The 16,959-nt window shown below is 34.9% G+C and overlaps 1 protein-coding gene across 1 annotated transcript in view; it reads left to right on the top strand.

Annotated features, from left to right (window-relative positions):
• Positions 1–16,959, top strand: part of ZMAT1 (zinc finger matrin-type 1) — a 45,700-nt gene that overhangs the window by 11,665 nt on the left and 17,076 nt on the right. Inside the window, exons 2-4 of the mRNA XM_049644103.1 lie at positions 5,143–5,249; positions 12,484–12,585; positions 12,680–12,854. Coding sequence (XP_049500060.1) covers positions 5,143–5,249; positions 12,484–12,585; positions 12,680–12,854 — 384 coding nt within the window. The remainder of the gene's footprint in view (positions 1–5,142; positions 5,250–12,483; positions 12,586–12,679; positions 12,855–16,959) is intronic.

Genomic DNA, 16,959 nt, shown 5'->3' with positions numbered 1-16,959 from the left:
AAAAAACAAAACAAACAAGAAAGTATGATGGGAAACCACTCCCAGAGATTCTGGTTAATTGATCTGGAGTGGTGTCTGGGTATTGGTATGTTTTAAAAACAACCTAAGTGACTTTAATGTGTAGCCAGGGTTCAGAACTACCTTGTGGAAGGTTGAACAGGATCACTAGGTAGGCTGTTCAAGAGATTACTTGGGGACCCTACTTAAAATTCAGATTCTTGTGGCACCTGAGTAGCTCAGTCAGTTAAGCGTCCGACTTCGGCCCAGGTCATGATCTCACAGTTCATGGGTTCAAGCCCTGTGTCAGGCTCTGTGCTGACAGCTCAGAGACTGGAGCCTGCTTCAGGTTCTGTGTCTCCCTCTCTGCCCCTCCCCTGCTCATTCTCTGTCTCTCTCAGAAATAAATAAAAACACTAAAAAATAAATAAATAAAACTCAGATTCTTGGATTTCAACTCTGGAGATTTATATAGATAGTGCCAAGGAATACTTCTTTTCTTTCTTTTTTTCCTTTTTTTCCAAAATCTTTTCGGGTTAGACTAAAAGCAGTTAGCTTGATAAGTATCATTGTAGATGATCTGTATACCAATCAGCTTAGTCACCAAATAGGTATTGGACAGCCATTACGTGTAAGGATCTAGCCTGTACTGTAGAGCAGTGATTCCCAACATGACTGATTATCAGAATTATATGGATTGGACTACCCACAGAGATTTTTTAATCCAGCATGTATGATGTTGAAAAACTGTGCATGTGAATTTGATGTGATACCCTGATTGAGAATAATTTTTACATGAAGATTTGTTCCTGAAATTTTGAACGCAAATTTAATAGTATTGAATTGATTGGGAAAGCATGCTGTCTAAAGAAAATTAGCATAAATCCTCCTACGTACATTTTAATGTGCATCAACACACATCTTCTTTTTTAATTTCAGATTTTTCTGCATTTCAGTTTTGACTCACTGAAGTCAGAATATCAGCACACTCATATTACACTCGGAAATAATTTGCCATTGACAAGTAACTGTAGGTGAATTTATTGAATTTAATTAAGGCCAAAACTCCACTTCTTGCATCAGGAATAACATTGTATAAGCTTAAATGTGATAGATCTAAAAGCTTATCATATTCATAGCAAATTCTAATCTCAGGATTTAATGCCCTCTAGTTTTGACAGATATGCCTCTTACATCCATTCCTTCCTTTCTGTGCCTGCTGCCCCTCCTGAGGCTTCAAGCCTCAATGACCCATTCCTGCAACTGATTCCTAATTCATATGCCCATTGTGAGCCACTTCTTTTCCCTTTTTGAATGCAAAATTCAATCCAAATGCCCTAGTGAAGACAATTATGATTTGGCCTCATGGCAACCTTTCAATTACTGTCTTTCATATACTTGCCTCTCGCCAAGAACATTTATTCCAGTTTTTTTTTTACCTGAATTATATACACCTTTTAAATCTTAGTTCAGAACCTGTTCTCTAGAAAGCTTTTCCAAAAGTCCTCAGCAGGAACACACTGTACCTTGTGTTTTATATCACTTCTGACATTTCATATGGGGATCATAGTTTTTTCTATACACTGGCTATACACTTACTAAAATTACTAAATTGTAAATTCCTTGAGATTAGGAATTATTTACTTGCTGTGTCACTTCCAACATGTGGATAGTTATGTACATATAATAGAAAAATTCAAGAGAAACTTCCAGTTTTAGTTCCACCAAATAACAGATGTGACAAGTAATTTTGATTGTACTAAATCCCTATTTTCTAATCTTCAGAATATGTGAAATGCCACTTACCTCGCAGATTTGTTTTAAGGACTATAGGGGTAAGCTGTTGTTTTATTTGACACATAGAAGGCCTTCAATAGATGCTCAATCTTTTTTCTTATCTCTTTCCAGAATCTACCATAGTACTTTGAAACTAACTTCAATAAATATCACAAAGCTAGGGGCGCCTGGGTAGCTCAGTCGGTTAAGCGGCCAACTTCAGCTCAGGTCATGATCTCACAGTTTGTGAGTTCGAGCCCCATGTCAGGCACTGTGCTGACAGCTCAGAGCCTGGAGCCTGCTTCATTCAGATTCTGTGTCTCCCTTTCTCTCTGACCCTCCCCTGCTCACACTAGGTGTCTCTCTCTCTCAAAAATAAACAATCAAAAAATTATTTTAAATAAATAAATAAATAAATAAATATCACAAAGTTAAATGATGCCTAAAGGCACTGATGGCCTAATAAGGGTAGTGTTACGGGAAATGAAAAGGAAGAGATGAATATGAAATAATGTTATAAGCTAAAATTGATATGAAATAGTGTTTTTTTCTGGGGAGAAGAAAGGCTGAGATTTTAAGCCTGGAATATTGTGCCATTTAATAAAGAAAAACAGACCAAGAACTTGTTTGAGGAAATGAGTCAAAGGCAGTACATCTAGGCAATACCATTCTAAAGAAAAAGGTAAAGGGATGCCAGTAACTTCATGGGCTTCATGGAAATGATGTGGGGCACCAGTAATGAAAGTCTAGGTTAAAATACTCAGACTTGGTATTTCCAAATTTGAGTGTCTGTCAGTTTCGAACACTGAGTACTGAAACTTGGGGAAATATGGAATTAAATAGTTCCAGATTTAATTCCATATTTAGGAGAGAAATGAGTGTTAAACTTTAGGAATTATTGAACCTCTAAATTAGTAGTTTCCTTTTGTCTTCTTAAAGGATACATTCTCTCCATAATAAGTTATATTGCTGACAAATGAAATATTTACTAGTGAAAAATTTTAAAGGGAAATTTGAAATCTTACCAGCACACTCAGATTGCATATAATCGTTAATTCTGAAACACGGGAAGTCCTGAAATGCATCTTAACCTCTTTATCTTGCTGAGTTTAGAGTCAGAGTTAGATAAATCATATATATTCTAAAGCAACCTAAAAAATTAAACTCAGAGGGGATGCTATCTATATATTACAGGGATAAATATTTAACTGTCAAGGCATTTCTGACATGTTCCTAATTACAGTTATTCTTTATTTTTTAAAGTAAAATTAACATACAGTGTTATATTAGTTGTAGATGTACTATATAATGATACAACAATTCTTTATGTTTCTCAGTGCTCATCAAAACAAGTGTACTCTTAATGCTTTTTATCTATTTCACTCCTTCCCCCACCCACCTTTCCTCTGGAAACCACCAGTTTTTGAGCTGTATTTAAGTCTGTTTTTTGGTTTGTATCTTTTTTACTTTGTTCATTTGTTTTGTTTCTTAAATTCTATGTATGAGTGAAATGGTATGGTATTTGTCAGTCTCTGACTGACTTATTTAACTTAGCATTCTACTTTCTAGATCTATCCATGTTGTTGCAGATGGCAAGATTTCATTCTTTTTTATGACTGAGTAATATTCCACATTTGAGTAAGATATCACATCTTTTTTATCCACTCATCTATGGATGGACACTTGGGTTGTTTCTATATTTGACTGTTGTAAATAATGCTGCAGTAAACATAGGGGTGCATGTATCTTTTCAAATTAGTGTTTTTGTTTTCTTTGGGTAAATACCCAGTGGTGGAATTAGTAGATCATATGGTAATTGTATGTTTAATTTTTGAGGAAGCTCCATACTGTTTTCCACAGTGACTGCACCAATGTTGCATTCCCACTGATAGCATATGAGGGTTCCTTTTTCTCCACATCCTCACCAACGCTTGTGATTTTTTTGTGTTTTTTATTTTAGCCATTCTGACAGGTATAATGACACTCATTGTGGTTTTAATTTCCATTGCCCTAATGATTAGTGATGTTAATTACAGTTATTCTTATCTTGGACAGTTTTTTAAATAAGCCTTTTTAATGCATACAGTGATACTGAAAATTAAGCTTAGTTGAAGATATCCAAAATAACTGCTAAAATAAGTATATTTAAAAGCTTTTTTAAGTTTATTTATTTTGATAGAGAGAGAGAGAGAAAGAGAGAGAGAATGGGTGAGGGCCAGACAGAGAGGGAGAGAGAATCCCAAGCTGGCTCCATGCTGTCAGCACAGAGCCTGAGGCGGGGCCAATCCCATGAACCAGGAGATCATGACCTAAGCTGAAATCAAGAGCCATATGCTTAACTGACTGAAATAGAAAGGCTTACATGTATTTTGCAAAAATTAAAAGAAGATAATTGAAAAGAATAAAATGTTAAATTTTCTCCCTTTGTTCCTCTTCTAACCCCATTTCCCAAAATTAACAACTTTTAAATTTAATTTATAACTTCTCATATTTTTTTATGTGGTGTATATTTAATTTTTGTTAGTGTTGGGAATTTGATATATTTATTGTTCTACAATTTTTATCTATTTAATGTGTTATTGGCATTTCTCCATAAATATGTGGTATCAGCTTATTCATTTAAATGCCAAATAGCAAGCAAAATTTGATGTTTTGTGATTTATACCCTATAGATAAGCTAATAAACTTTGTCAGAATACATTGCAGCTGTTAAGAACTTTTGGTAGAAGTGTGAACCTCAAGTGTAAATGCAGAAAGTTTCAATATGTGTTATTAATACAGTGAGAAACACTATAGTATAATTTCTAGATGTTATTATATGTACATTATTTTATAGCTTTGAGGGGCTTGTGTGAGACATGTTTGGCCAGATGAACATGCTAGTTTAAAAAAAAAAAAACAATGGAGGATGTTTGCCTACCATCAGCAAAGTTAGTGGTTCCAAATTGTTTTTAGGTAACATTGGAGACATAGCTCTAGACAGGTGATAGTCTTAAAACAATGCTTTTCTAAGAATTATCTGCTGTAAAACAAAATTCCAAGGCTATTTTTTTTTAATCCTGCCTTTCATTATTGGTGCCCTAGATCATTCTACGAATTTCATGAAGTTACTGATACCCCACATAACATAACTTTCCTTTTGGAATGGTATTGCTTAGACTTATCATACTAAATAAGTAACTCTTGCTGTATCAGACATTGGAAGCATACTTAATATACACATTTTATTTAAATTGCATACTCGTTAAGCAAAAAGCTATTACTGTAGCCTCGTAAGTACTCAGATTTGAGGTGACATGTGAAATGAATGAAAATGATAACTTCTAAGTATTAATTAATGTGTCTCACTTCCCTTTATTTTATTCATAGATATGACTTGGAATGAACAGGAAAAGACTGAACTTTTTACAGATAACTTTTGTAATACATGTGGAGTGGTGCTACAGTTTGAATCACAAAGGATTTCACATTATGAGGTAGGTTAAAAATAATGGGAATAGAATCTAATGTAGTCTTTTAAATGTGGCAGATAAACTTCATATTTTATCGTTTTTGGCTCTTATGAAAATCCTGTGAAGTAGGTGGAATTATTTCCCTTTGATGGATGATGAGACGGGCTCAGAGAGGGACAGTAACTTTACTAGCTTAAGTTTGGGGAATTTGAGTTTAAAATCTTTTTGATTCCGAGCTTCTTTTCTTTTATTTACACCATTCTGCCTCCCTTTGTATTCATCAAACCACTGTCTCTTCAAGTGCTTGTAGTAAATATAAGGGAGGCATTTTAAAGCTTGAGTAGGTAACTATTAATGTTAATCAAGGCATATTATAAAACTCCAGAGTCTTTGTGTACAGTAAATGAAGGCTATAAAAACAAAATGAACCTGTCTTGCATTTGACTTAGCCAACAGTTTTTTTTTAATGTTTGTTTTTATTTATTTGAGAGAGATAGAGACAGAGCCCATGCACACACACATGCACACAAGCACAGAAGGGGCAGAGAGGGAGAGAGAGAATCCCAAACATGCTCTGTGCTGTCAGCGCAGAGCCCAACATAGGGCTCGGTCTCAAAGTATGAGATTATGAACTGAGCCAAAATCAAGAGTCAGATACTTAACCGACTAAGCTGCTCAGTTTCCTCTTAACCAACATGTTTTTAAGCACAGAACCATAAAATTCTAAAACTGGAAGAAGGAATGTTTAATGTTCTTACTCCTTTGGTTTACTGATTAGAAAACTGAGTACCAGAGGGATCATGATTTTTCATAGCATCATTGGCATGACTAAGCTTAAAAATGATTCCTTCTTTCATGTCCAGTGTTCTTTTCTCTAATTTGGTGTTACCTCTCATTTCTATACAGTGAGCTATTGGATTTATTTCATATCTAGGGTCTGGGTTACTAAAAGTACTAGATAAATTTACTCTAAAAAATATAATGGCAGCTTTACTTTTTAAAACACATCTTGTCTTAGGGACGCCTGGTTGGCTCAGTCAGTTGAGCGTCTGACTTTGGCCTAGGTCATGATCTTGCTGTTTCCGAATTTGAGCCCTGTGTTGGGCTCTGTGCTGACAGCTCAGAGCCTGGAGCCTGTTTCAAATTCTGTGTCTCCCTCTCTCTCTCTGCCCTTCCCCAACTCACGCTCTGTCTCTCTCTTCCTCAAAAATAAAAATAAACATTAATTTTTTTTTAAAAATGTCTCATTTTGTCCATTGCTAATATTATTGGTAGCTATATTTCCTTCTTACGTTGACTGGGATTCAATTACTGTAATGACAGGGAAATTTTGTTAGATGTGGATTGAGAGGACATACATTCAAGCTTTAACTCCATCACTGCTGTGTAACCCTGGGCAAGTCATTTTACCTCTCTGAGCATGTTCCTTGAACCTGCAAAATAGGAGTGGTAAAATCTCTCTTATTAAACGTGTGAGAATTAAATGAAATCAAATATGTGAAAGTGCCTAGTACATCTTCAGACCCCATAGTTCAAAGATTCAGAGTTAGTAAAGAGAGACACACAATCAAGGGGCTCTGTGATAACTGTGGTTAGAACCATTTGAATTTAAATGTGAAAAAAAACAGCTTTTTATGGGCTTACGAAGTACTATTCAGCGTAGAAAATACACAAAATCATGAGAAAATCACATTCAGTTATAATTCTGTCACTTGTAGGTAACCATCACTTAACTTTTCTTTTGCTGGTATGATTCCAGTATGCTTTCTGCACGTGCATACACACACACACACACACACACACACACACACACACATCTTAACAAAAGAGAATTGTATCTGTTGGTTTTTACTTGTTTTTTCATATAAGAGCATATTCTGGACAATCTGCCCTATCATTACATCTTTTTTATTTTTTCTGTAATATTTTCATGGTGATAAGGCATTATGTAATGTTGTGGCTTTTTTATTAACAAATATTTATTGAGAACTTCCAGTATTTCAGAGCTTGGATTGTTAGGGGGATTAAATTATAAATAATATACTTTCCTTATTTTCATAGACTCTACAAATAATGCAGTCAATAAAAATGCACTGTAAAAAAATGTATTATACTAAAAAGCAAACATAGATAAGTTTACACATTGTATGACTACAAAATGTTTGTTACTAGCCTATAATAAAAAGTTGGCACTTTATAAAATGAGATTGATATTTAAAACATTGCCAATTATAGTACTTTGAAAGTTTATATATTTTCAAAAAGACTGTTTTTTTTTAATAAAAACATTTTACAGAATTCTGAACCTTTGAAAAGCTATTCTACTCTGGAAAGTTTTGGGGAAAGCAAAGCTAAATTTCCTAAGAGCCAGGTTTGCTATTCACTATATTATGAAATAAGTACTTTTGAATGAATTGTTTTTCTTTAAAATTCCAAAATACATTTTTGAAACCCAATATGGTTTTAATAAGAATAGAAAATTGGCTATATATGTCTCTTAAAATTTCATTTATTATCATCAATTTTATTCTAGATTTTATAGGTTACAATTTTTTTCTTTTTTTCAAATTTTTGTTTAACATATAGTGTAGTATTAGTTTCAGGGATAGAATTTAGTGATTTAACATTTACATACAACATTTGGTTGTCATCACAACAAGTGCACGCCTCAGTCCCCATCACCTATTTAACCTGTCCTCAACCCACCTCCCCTCTGGTAACCATTAATTTGATCTCTATAGTTAAGAGATCTCTCTCTCTCTCTCTCTTTTTTCCTTTTGCTTGTTTGTTTTGTTTCTTAAATTCCATATATGAGTGAATTCATATGGTATTTGTCTTTCTCTGACTTACTTATTTCGTTTAAAATTATACTCTCCAGCTTCATCCATGTCATTTCAAATGGCAAGATTTCATTTTTTTAATGGCTGAGTAATATTCCATTGTATATATATACGACTTCTTTTTTATCCATTCATTAGTCAATGGATACTTGGGCTGTTTCCATAATTTAGCTGTTATAGATAATGCTGTTATAAACATCTGGGTGCAGGTATCCCTTTGAATTAGTATTTTTGTATTCTTTGGATATATACCACTAGTGCAATTGTCGGACCACAGGGTACTTCTGTTTTTAACTTTTTGAGGAACTTCCATACTGTTTTCCATAGTGGCTGCACTAATTTTCATTCCCACCAACAGTGCAAGAAGGGTTCCCCTTTCTTCACATCCTTACCAGCATCTATTGTTTCCTGTGCTGTTGATTTTAGCTATTCTGACAGGTGTGAGGTGATATCTCATTGTAGTTATGATTTGTATTTCCCTGATGATGAGTGATATTGAGCATCTTTTCATGTGTTTGCTGGCCATCTGGATATCTTCTTTGGAAAAAGTTCTATTCATGTCATCTGCCTATTTTTAAAAGAAAAGTTTTAATGTTTATTTTTGAGAGAGAGAGAGAGAGCGGGGGGAGGGGCAAAGAAGGAGACACAGAATCCAAAGCAAGCTCCAGGGTCTGAGCTGTCAGCACAGAATCCAACATGGGGCTCAGACTCACAAACTGTGAGATCACGACCTGAGCCGAAGTCAGATGGTTAATCCAACAGGCCACCGAGGCACCCCTCCTCTGCCCATTTTATAATTGAATTACTCATTTTGGGGTATTGAGTTTGATAAGTTCTTAATATATTTTGGATACAAACCATTTATCAGATATGTTATTTGCAAATATCTTCTCCCATTCTGCAGGTTGCCTGCATACTTTTTTTTTGTTGATTGTTGATTGTTTCCTTTGCTGTGCAGAAGCTTTCTGTTTTGATGAATTTCCAATTGTTTATTTTTGCTCTTGTTTACCTTGCCTCAGGAGACGTATCTAGAAAGAAGTAGCTACAGCCCATATCAAAGAGGTTACTGCCTATGTTCTCCTCTAGGATTTTTATGGTTTCAGGTCTCATATTTAGGTGTTTAATCCATTTTGAATTTATTTTTGTGTATCATGTAAGAAAGTGGTCCAGTTTCATTTGCATGTTGCTGTCCAGTTTTCCCAAAGGACTCCACCTAAAAAACTGCTGTAACTGATAAACAAATTCAGTAAAGTCACAGGATACATAATCAACATTCAGAAATCTGTTACTTTTTAAAATTTTTTTAATGTTTACTTATTTTTGAGAGACAGAGAGAGACAGAGTGTGTGCGGGGGAGGTGCAGAGAGAGAGAGAGAGAGACACAGAATCAGAAATAGGCTCCAGGCTCTGAGCTGTCAACACAGAGCCCAATGCAGGGCTCAAACCCACGAACCATGAGATCATGACCTGAGCTGAAGTCAGATGCTTAACTGACTGAGCCACCCAGGCGCCCCAAAATCTGTTACATTTCTATACACCAATAATGAAACAGCAGAAAGAGAAATTAAGGAATAAATTCATTTATAATTACACCAAAACCAGTAAGATACCTAGGAATTAATCTAACCAAAATGGGGAAAGACTTGTACTTTGAAAACTATAAAACACTGCTGAAATGAAGAGGACACAAAGAAATGGAAAGACATTCCATGTTCATGGATTTGAAGAACAAATATTGTTAAATGTCTATACTCCCCAAATCCATCTACACATTTAATGCAATCCTTATCAAAATACCAAAAACATTTTTCACAGAACTAGAACAAACAGTCCTAAAATTTATATGGAACCACAAGATACCTGGTGTGGTGAAAGCAATCTTGAAAAAGAAAAGCAAAGCTGGAGGTATCATCACTATTCCAGACTTCAAGTTATGTTACAAAGCTTTAGTGATCAAAACAGTACTGGGGCGCCTGGGTGGCTCAGTCGGTTAAGTCTCCGACTCTTGGTTTTGGCTCAGGTCATGATCTCACAGTTCATGAGTTTGAGCCCCACGTCAGGTTCTGCGCTGACAGCTGTAGAGCCTGCTTGGGATTCTCCGTCTCCCTCTCTCTTTGCCCCTCCCCTGCTCTCTATCTCTCTCTCAAAATAAATAAATAAATATTAAAAAAGAACAGTATGGTACTGGCACAAAAATGGACACATAGATCAATGGAACAGAATAGAAAACCCAGAAATAAATCTACAATTATACGGCCAACTAACCTTTGACAAAGAAGTTTTGAATTTTAATGATGTTGCAGTTATTAATATTTCCCTTTTTGTATATACTTATTTGTTTAAGCAACCATTTCTTGCACTTTTGTCATATAGATACTTCCCTCCATTTTCTTCTAATACCTTTAAAAGTTTTATTTAATATGTTAAAGTGTTAATCCATCTAGGATTGATTTTTGCATGTGGAGGAGGGTGTTGATGACATTTTTTCCATACAGAGAGCCAGGTGTCTCAGCACTGTTGATTTCACAGTCCATTCTTGCCCCATTGATTTGTAGTGACACTTCTTTCATATTCTAAATTTCATATATATGTTTGTTTTGTGGCTATTATTCTGTGTTATTGTATTGCTTTGTTTGCCTTTCTGTACAAGAGTTTTGCTTCATTGCTATAGCTTTAAAATAAAGATGTAGTCAGGAAAATTTATATGAAAAAAATCATAAAGGTAAAAAACAAATCACATATTGAGTGGTATTTATAGCCCATGTAGGTAACAAAAGATTATTGTCTAGAATATATAAAGGACTATATATCAGTTAGGACAAGAAACAACCCAATAGAAAAATGGGAAAGTAATATGAACAGGCTATAGAAGAGATACTCAGCTTCACTAGTGATCATACAGGAAATGTAAGTTAAAGTGATGAGCTGTGTTATCAAAATCATCATGTCAAAAATTAAAATCTAATAGCACATAACACTTCAGGAGAATATACAAAGACAGAAACCTTTAAATTCATTGCATTTGGAGTTGTGGGCTGCTGCAACATCTTTGGGGACAAATTTTATAATACATATTATAGTTAAAAATCCTCAAATCTTGTAAGTCAAGAGAATTCTACTTCTAGGTATCTACTTTAAAGAAAGCCTTGGACATGTATATTAAGAGATGTGTTTACATGTATTCAATGGAGAAATGCTTTTAATAGCAAAATAAACAAATATAACTGCCTTCAATATATGACTAAATGGGTAACATATAGAGTAGAATATTATGCAGCATGTAGCAGAAATGAATGAGAACTATCTGTACCAATATGGGTAAATCTTAAAAATATAATAGAGAGTTATAAAAAGCAAATTGAAAAGGATATGAATATAATGGTTCTATTTTCATAAAAATTTTAAATGATGATAGTATATAATACCATTTATGGGTACATGCATATGTGGTAAAAAAGGAAAAGCATGAAATAAAATGATATAGATCAACTCTAAGACAGTGGTTACTAATGGGGAGAGAGTGAGGAGGAAGAGATTGTGGGCATGAGGAAGTAGAACTACATATGTGGTGGGTATGGGCTTCAGCTATATTATTTCCTGTGCTTTTCTATAAGATGGATATATTTCATAATTTAAAATTCTGTAGTGATTGTCTCACAGCATGTGCTCAGGAATATTAGTTTCCCTTCTACCACAACACCAATACTTTTGTTATTCTTATATATTTTGTTACACATTTTTAGAGATTTTTCTAATCTCTAATGTGCTTAATTAACCTTGAAGGGTTAAAATCTTCACATAAAAGAATTTGAGAGGTAGCCAGTGCAAAGCTGATATGACAGTTCCATGACATCATCAGGGACCTAGGTATTTTCTGTCTTTCTGTTTTGATGAGCTAGCTTTTGTCCTCAAGATCCCCCATAGTCCCAGATGACTGTTTGAACTCTGACCTTTCCATCTTAATTCCAGAAACAGGAGGGAAGAAGGCTGGAAGACGGGCTCATCTCCCAGCCTGTTAAGGAGATTTCTCAGAAGTTCCACCGAAAAGTTCAGATTATATCTTTTTGGCCAGAATCTAGTCATATGGTTACATTTTGCTGAAAGGGAAGCTGAAACATGCAGTCTTTTATCTGGGTATGTTGCCCAAGATGTGTAAGTAAGCAGAAGAAATTTGATACTGAGAAGCAACCAGGAGCCTGTTAAAAACAAGAACATAAAGTTATTGACCTCTAAATTATAGTATTATTTTTATTTTAACTGAGATTTAGAGATTTGAAAAAGCATGTGAAGCTCTTTCGTAAACTTGGTACACACCACATATATTACAACTCACAAATGCCATCCTGAAATTCAGAGAGGTGTAAATTTGGGGTGCCTCTGTCATTGAATGTACAAAGTCATATTATATCTTTTTTCAGAGTGAGAAACATGCTCAAAATGTTAGGTTTTATTCTCAAATTCATGGGGAACAAAACGAAGTGCCTGGTAAGAAAATGAAGATGGATGTTAAGAAATTTAAGGTAAGTGGCCTATATTGATGTCATAATTCTAAACTTTGAGTTATCAAATCATTCTAACAAGATTGTGCTTATTTCAACATTGTGCTTATTTCAGGTGCATAGGAGTAATGTAGTGGACAGAAACAAATTTTGTGATCTCTGCAACATGATATTTAGCTCTCCAGTTGTTGCTCAGTCTCACTATGTGGGAAAAGTCCATGCTAAAAAACTGAAGCAATTAATGGAGGAGCATGATCAGGTATCTCCATCAGGATTTCAGCCAGAGTTGGGTAAGGTTATATTCACCTCTTTAGCTTCCATACAGGGTCTCCCTGTCATTTTTTCCCAACCTGCTACCCATTTTTTAATTAGAGAGACTTTCACTCTGGAGCAATAACTGGATTCTTGTTCTTCTGCCCAGTAATCTCTTTCTGTGTCTTTGTCATTTAGTATGGAGATTGTAATTGCTAGCTGAATTTTAAGAAATGTTATGACCTTTCCTTTTCAGTTTATTAAATACAAATGAAAATAAGTTATTTGCTATGCTGCTATAAAGAAACAATAAAAAGCAGCCTGAGCTGTCCAGGTTCTAATCAAATCACAAAATCTTAGCTCCTTCTTACTTCTTCCCCTTGCCATCTATCAGTTTTTTTCTTTAGTACTTTCTAAAGCATTCTCTCACATGTTCAGACCAGTGTCTTCATCATAATATAGTTACGGTGTAGCATTTTCTGACTATAACTATAAGCAAAAGAAATACATATCTTATGGACTCTCCTTCAAACTTGATAGTTCACTGCTTTTTTCCTCTGAATATAAAGAAAAAGTACCACCAACATTATCAATCAATAATGAGAACTTATTTTATGCTAGATCCCAAAGATACAGAGAACTATAAAACATTGCCTCTTTCCTCCTTCCAGTGATGTTGAGTCACCAGCACATGAGAAATCTATCACAAAGATCTCACTTCTGGCCTAAAGTGGAAGAGTATACCCTGGAAAAATCAAACTTGTGTTTTGAACAAAAAATGAGAACAAAAAATGAGATGATTAATCCTCTGCAATAAATAAGTTACCACATTCACACTAGCTTCAACACTTTAGGAATAAGGCATGCATAGCATGGAAAATTTAACAAGGTTAATTTCCAACTCATATTGTAGGCCTCATACAGCATTAAAACATACTTTTATCTTAATAAATTAAATCAGAATTATTTTTAAACTTATTCTAGTCTTTCTAATTTTTGCATATTTGTTTTTCTTCCTGTCGGTCCAAAGAGGGTTGGAATCAGTATGTCCTACAATAGAAATTATCGTGTAAAGTCTTATTTTCAGTCCCCACAATTCATCAAATTGAGCTCAGAGAGGTTATGAAATATAAGAGCTCTGAAATAACTGTAATTGTGGAAACATTATTGTATAGCCTTAAATAACTGCATAAATTTTATTTTGATACAAACACCACAAATCTGGACTGAATAGACTTACTGTGCTACTCAGGAAAGGCACCAACTTAGAAGTTGGCACCCTCTGTTTTACCCTCACTAATTTCAAGAATCATCCTAAACTCTCATGCTTTCGTTTATTTTTCAAATTAATGTAATAAGCTAAAAGCTAATGCTGATATTCTTCCTTCCTGTACCTTTGTTGGAGAAACTTGGTGTCAGACTTGCATCCAAATTTTTGTTTTCACAGAAGGAAATTCTTTTTAACCTGAGTACCTTTATCCAACAGCCCTGTGAGGAAAAAGTCCAAAGATAGCAAGTTTTCAAAGAATTCTGAATTTCCCTAATACTTTATAATGAATGGAGATCTGATAGCTGAATACATGTTGATCACTTCTCATTACAATTATTTCAGCAGGTGTGCCTATTACTACTTCTGCAGAATCAACTTTTCTGAAGCCTCTTGCTGTCAAGCTTCCTCCAGGTGGGATTAAAGACAAGACTATGCCTTCCTCTTCCAGCAGTGCTTTGGATTTGAATAATCCAAACAAGTATTGCAAGCTCTGTCCTGCTTCCTTTAATAGTCCATTAATGGCCCAACAACATTATGTTGGGAAAAAACACAAAAGAAATGAAGCTAGGAAGAAGTTTGTAGACAAGATAAGAGAGAAACCTCTTCCAGCAAAATCAGATGCAAATGGTAAACAGTAAAAATATACCAAAACTCTTTCATAGAAAAGTTATATTTTATGAAACATATTGTCTTATGTATATATCATTTTACACATATTGAGTAGTAGGTTGATAGTACTCATGGGATTATAGAATTTTAGATGAGTAAGGACTTCAGGGTCCATCTGTTGGTTTCTAGAAAATGAGACTCAGAAAAGTTTAGATGACCTTCATTAGTTATAAAATCGAATACAGGTATTCCCATGGTCTCATGTTATGTCATAGGTACATAAGGAAGCATTTTTAATTAGTGACACTGTAGTTATATTATTTAGTTACTAAGTATGGTTTAAGTGTCTCGAAGGTACTAGGCTACTTATTCTTGGGAATACAAATGAGGGTATACCATTTTCCCTGAAGGAGCAAGTGTGTAAACTAGTTATGTTAATGATACTTCATTGTAAGAGGCTACAGGCATGAATTTTTGTGTACATATTTTTGGTAACCAGGGGAGTAAAACATCATGGTTCAGAAAATGTTCGTAGAGGAAGTATATGATTTAGATTTGTAGAAGTGGGAAGGAGAGAGTATTAACAAAGGAACTAGAAAGAGTGGCAAGAATTCAGGCACAATAAAGATTCTGATCCTGACTGAAGGAATCCACTTGCTCTTCTAACCATATTTTTTTTTTCATTTTTCCCCCACAGGCACCTTCTCACTACTAGTATATTTTATTCGCGTTTCATATTCTCTCTTCCACCCACTTCTCTTCCTCCACTCACTGTTCTTTTTCAGTTCTTTCCTTACTAGAACTTTTTGCTTCATATGAAAATATTTATCACTCCCTCCTTAAAGCCCTAATCTTTGTCATATGTAACTCCTAAAGCTCTACTCTTCTTGTGTGTTTCTATTTCTTTTCTGTTTTCTTTGGGGGCTCTTTTTTTAATTCATTACCTAAATGTAGGTGTTCCTGTGGCTCCATTTTGCCCTCACTATACAAATATGATCTGATCTGTTACCCTGATTTCATCTTATCTGTATGCTTATGACCTTTCTGTCAAGCTTTGGACTCATATCCAACTGGCAGCTACTGCTTTACCTGAATACTTCATAGCCATTTCAATTCCATTCGTTCAAAGTAGAAACCTGTAGTTGACTGTGACTCCCCCAAAATTACCTTTTTCACTTCTTATATCTAATGAAACACAAAGCTAAGACTGTTTTACCAGTTCCCTTATCTCTAGCCCTGCTTTTCCCACACTAGATCAGGCCCTCAACATCTCTCCTAGAGTTTTGCTACTCAAAGTGTGGTTTGTGACCAGCATCATTAGCATCATTTGCGAGCGTGTTAGAAAAAGAATCTCAGTCCTCACTGAAGACCTACTGAATCAGAAACTGCATTTTGACAAGATCCCTAGATCATTTGTACTCACAATAAATTTTGAGAAGCATTGTTCTAGAACATTGCCACAACCTCCTAACTACTCTCCCTGCCATCAGTTTTGTCTCCCCAAATCTACCCTTAATTTAACCACTAGAGTGTTTCACCTAAAGTGCACATCTTTCCATGCCATTCCTCACTTTAAAACCCTCGATTGTTTCTCTATTTTCTGAGGATAAAAATCTAAGCTTCATAGCTCCTTGCCATCTTGCTCCTTTCTGCCTTCTCCAGGCATATCCCCTCCTACTTCCTGCCATGATCTGTGTTAGGTCAGAACCTGCAAACTGCTTTTGGTTTCCAGAAACTATTACCCTATTTCTCATCTCTCTGCCCTTGTTCATGCTGCCGTTTTGTCTGAAACATCTTCTCTTCAATTCCTACTCATTCATTAACATGCTACTTCCCTGGAAGCCTTTTCACTTCCTTCAAGACTTATCTTCTGTGCTTCCTTAGCCTGTGTGTCTAATTTTCTCTGTATGTGTCTTTATCTCCCACCAGAATGTAAGGTCTTTGAGGGTAAGGACTTCATCTAACTTGTCTGTATTTCAAGTGTTAAAGATAGAAACTGGCACAGATTAGGCCTACCTCAGTAGAGATTAGTTTAATATATGAATCCGTGCACTATTAATTTTGATATGTTGAGTGCTAACCCTATGCTTATAGTATTTAAGTTTCCTAATTAATATGATTCAACATATCCCAAAAAGTTACATAGAGATCTGTGTTTCTATCTAGGATTTTGAAGAATGTTGTCTTAGACAAGTGTAGAAATAGAAGCGGTAGGGCTTCATAAAGTAGTAGATGTTTGGAGAAATGCCAAACTTTTACTTGTT

This window comes from Panthera uncia, chromosome X, assembly GCF_023721935.1.
Source record: "Panthera uncia isolate 11264 chromosome X, Puncia_PCG_1.0, whole genome shotgun sequence".
Taxonomy (NCBI): Eukaryota; Metazoa; Chordata; class Mammalia; order Carnivora; family Felidae; genus Panthera; species Panthera uncia.
The sequence above is the reverse complement of the archived record's forward strand: the minus strand, read 5'-3'. Positions and strand labels throughout refer to the sequence as shown.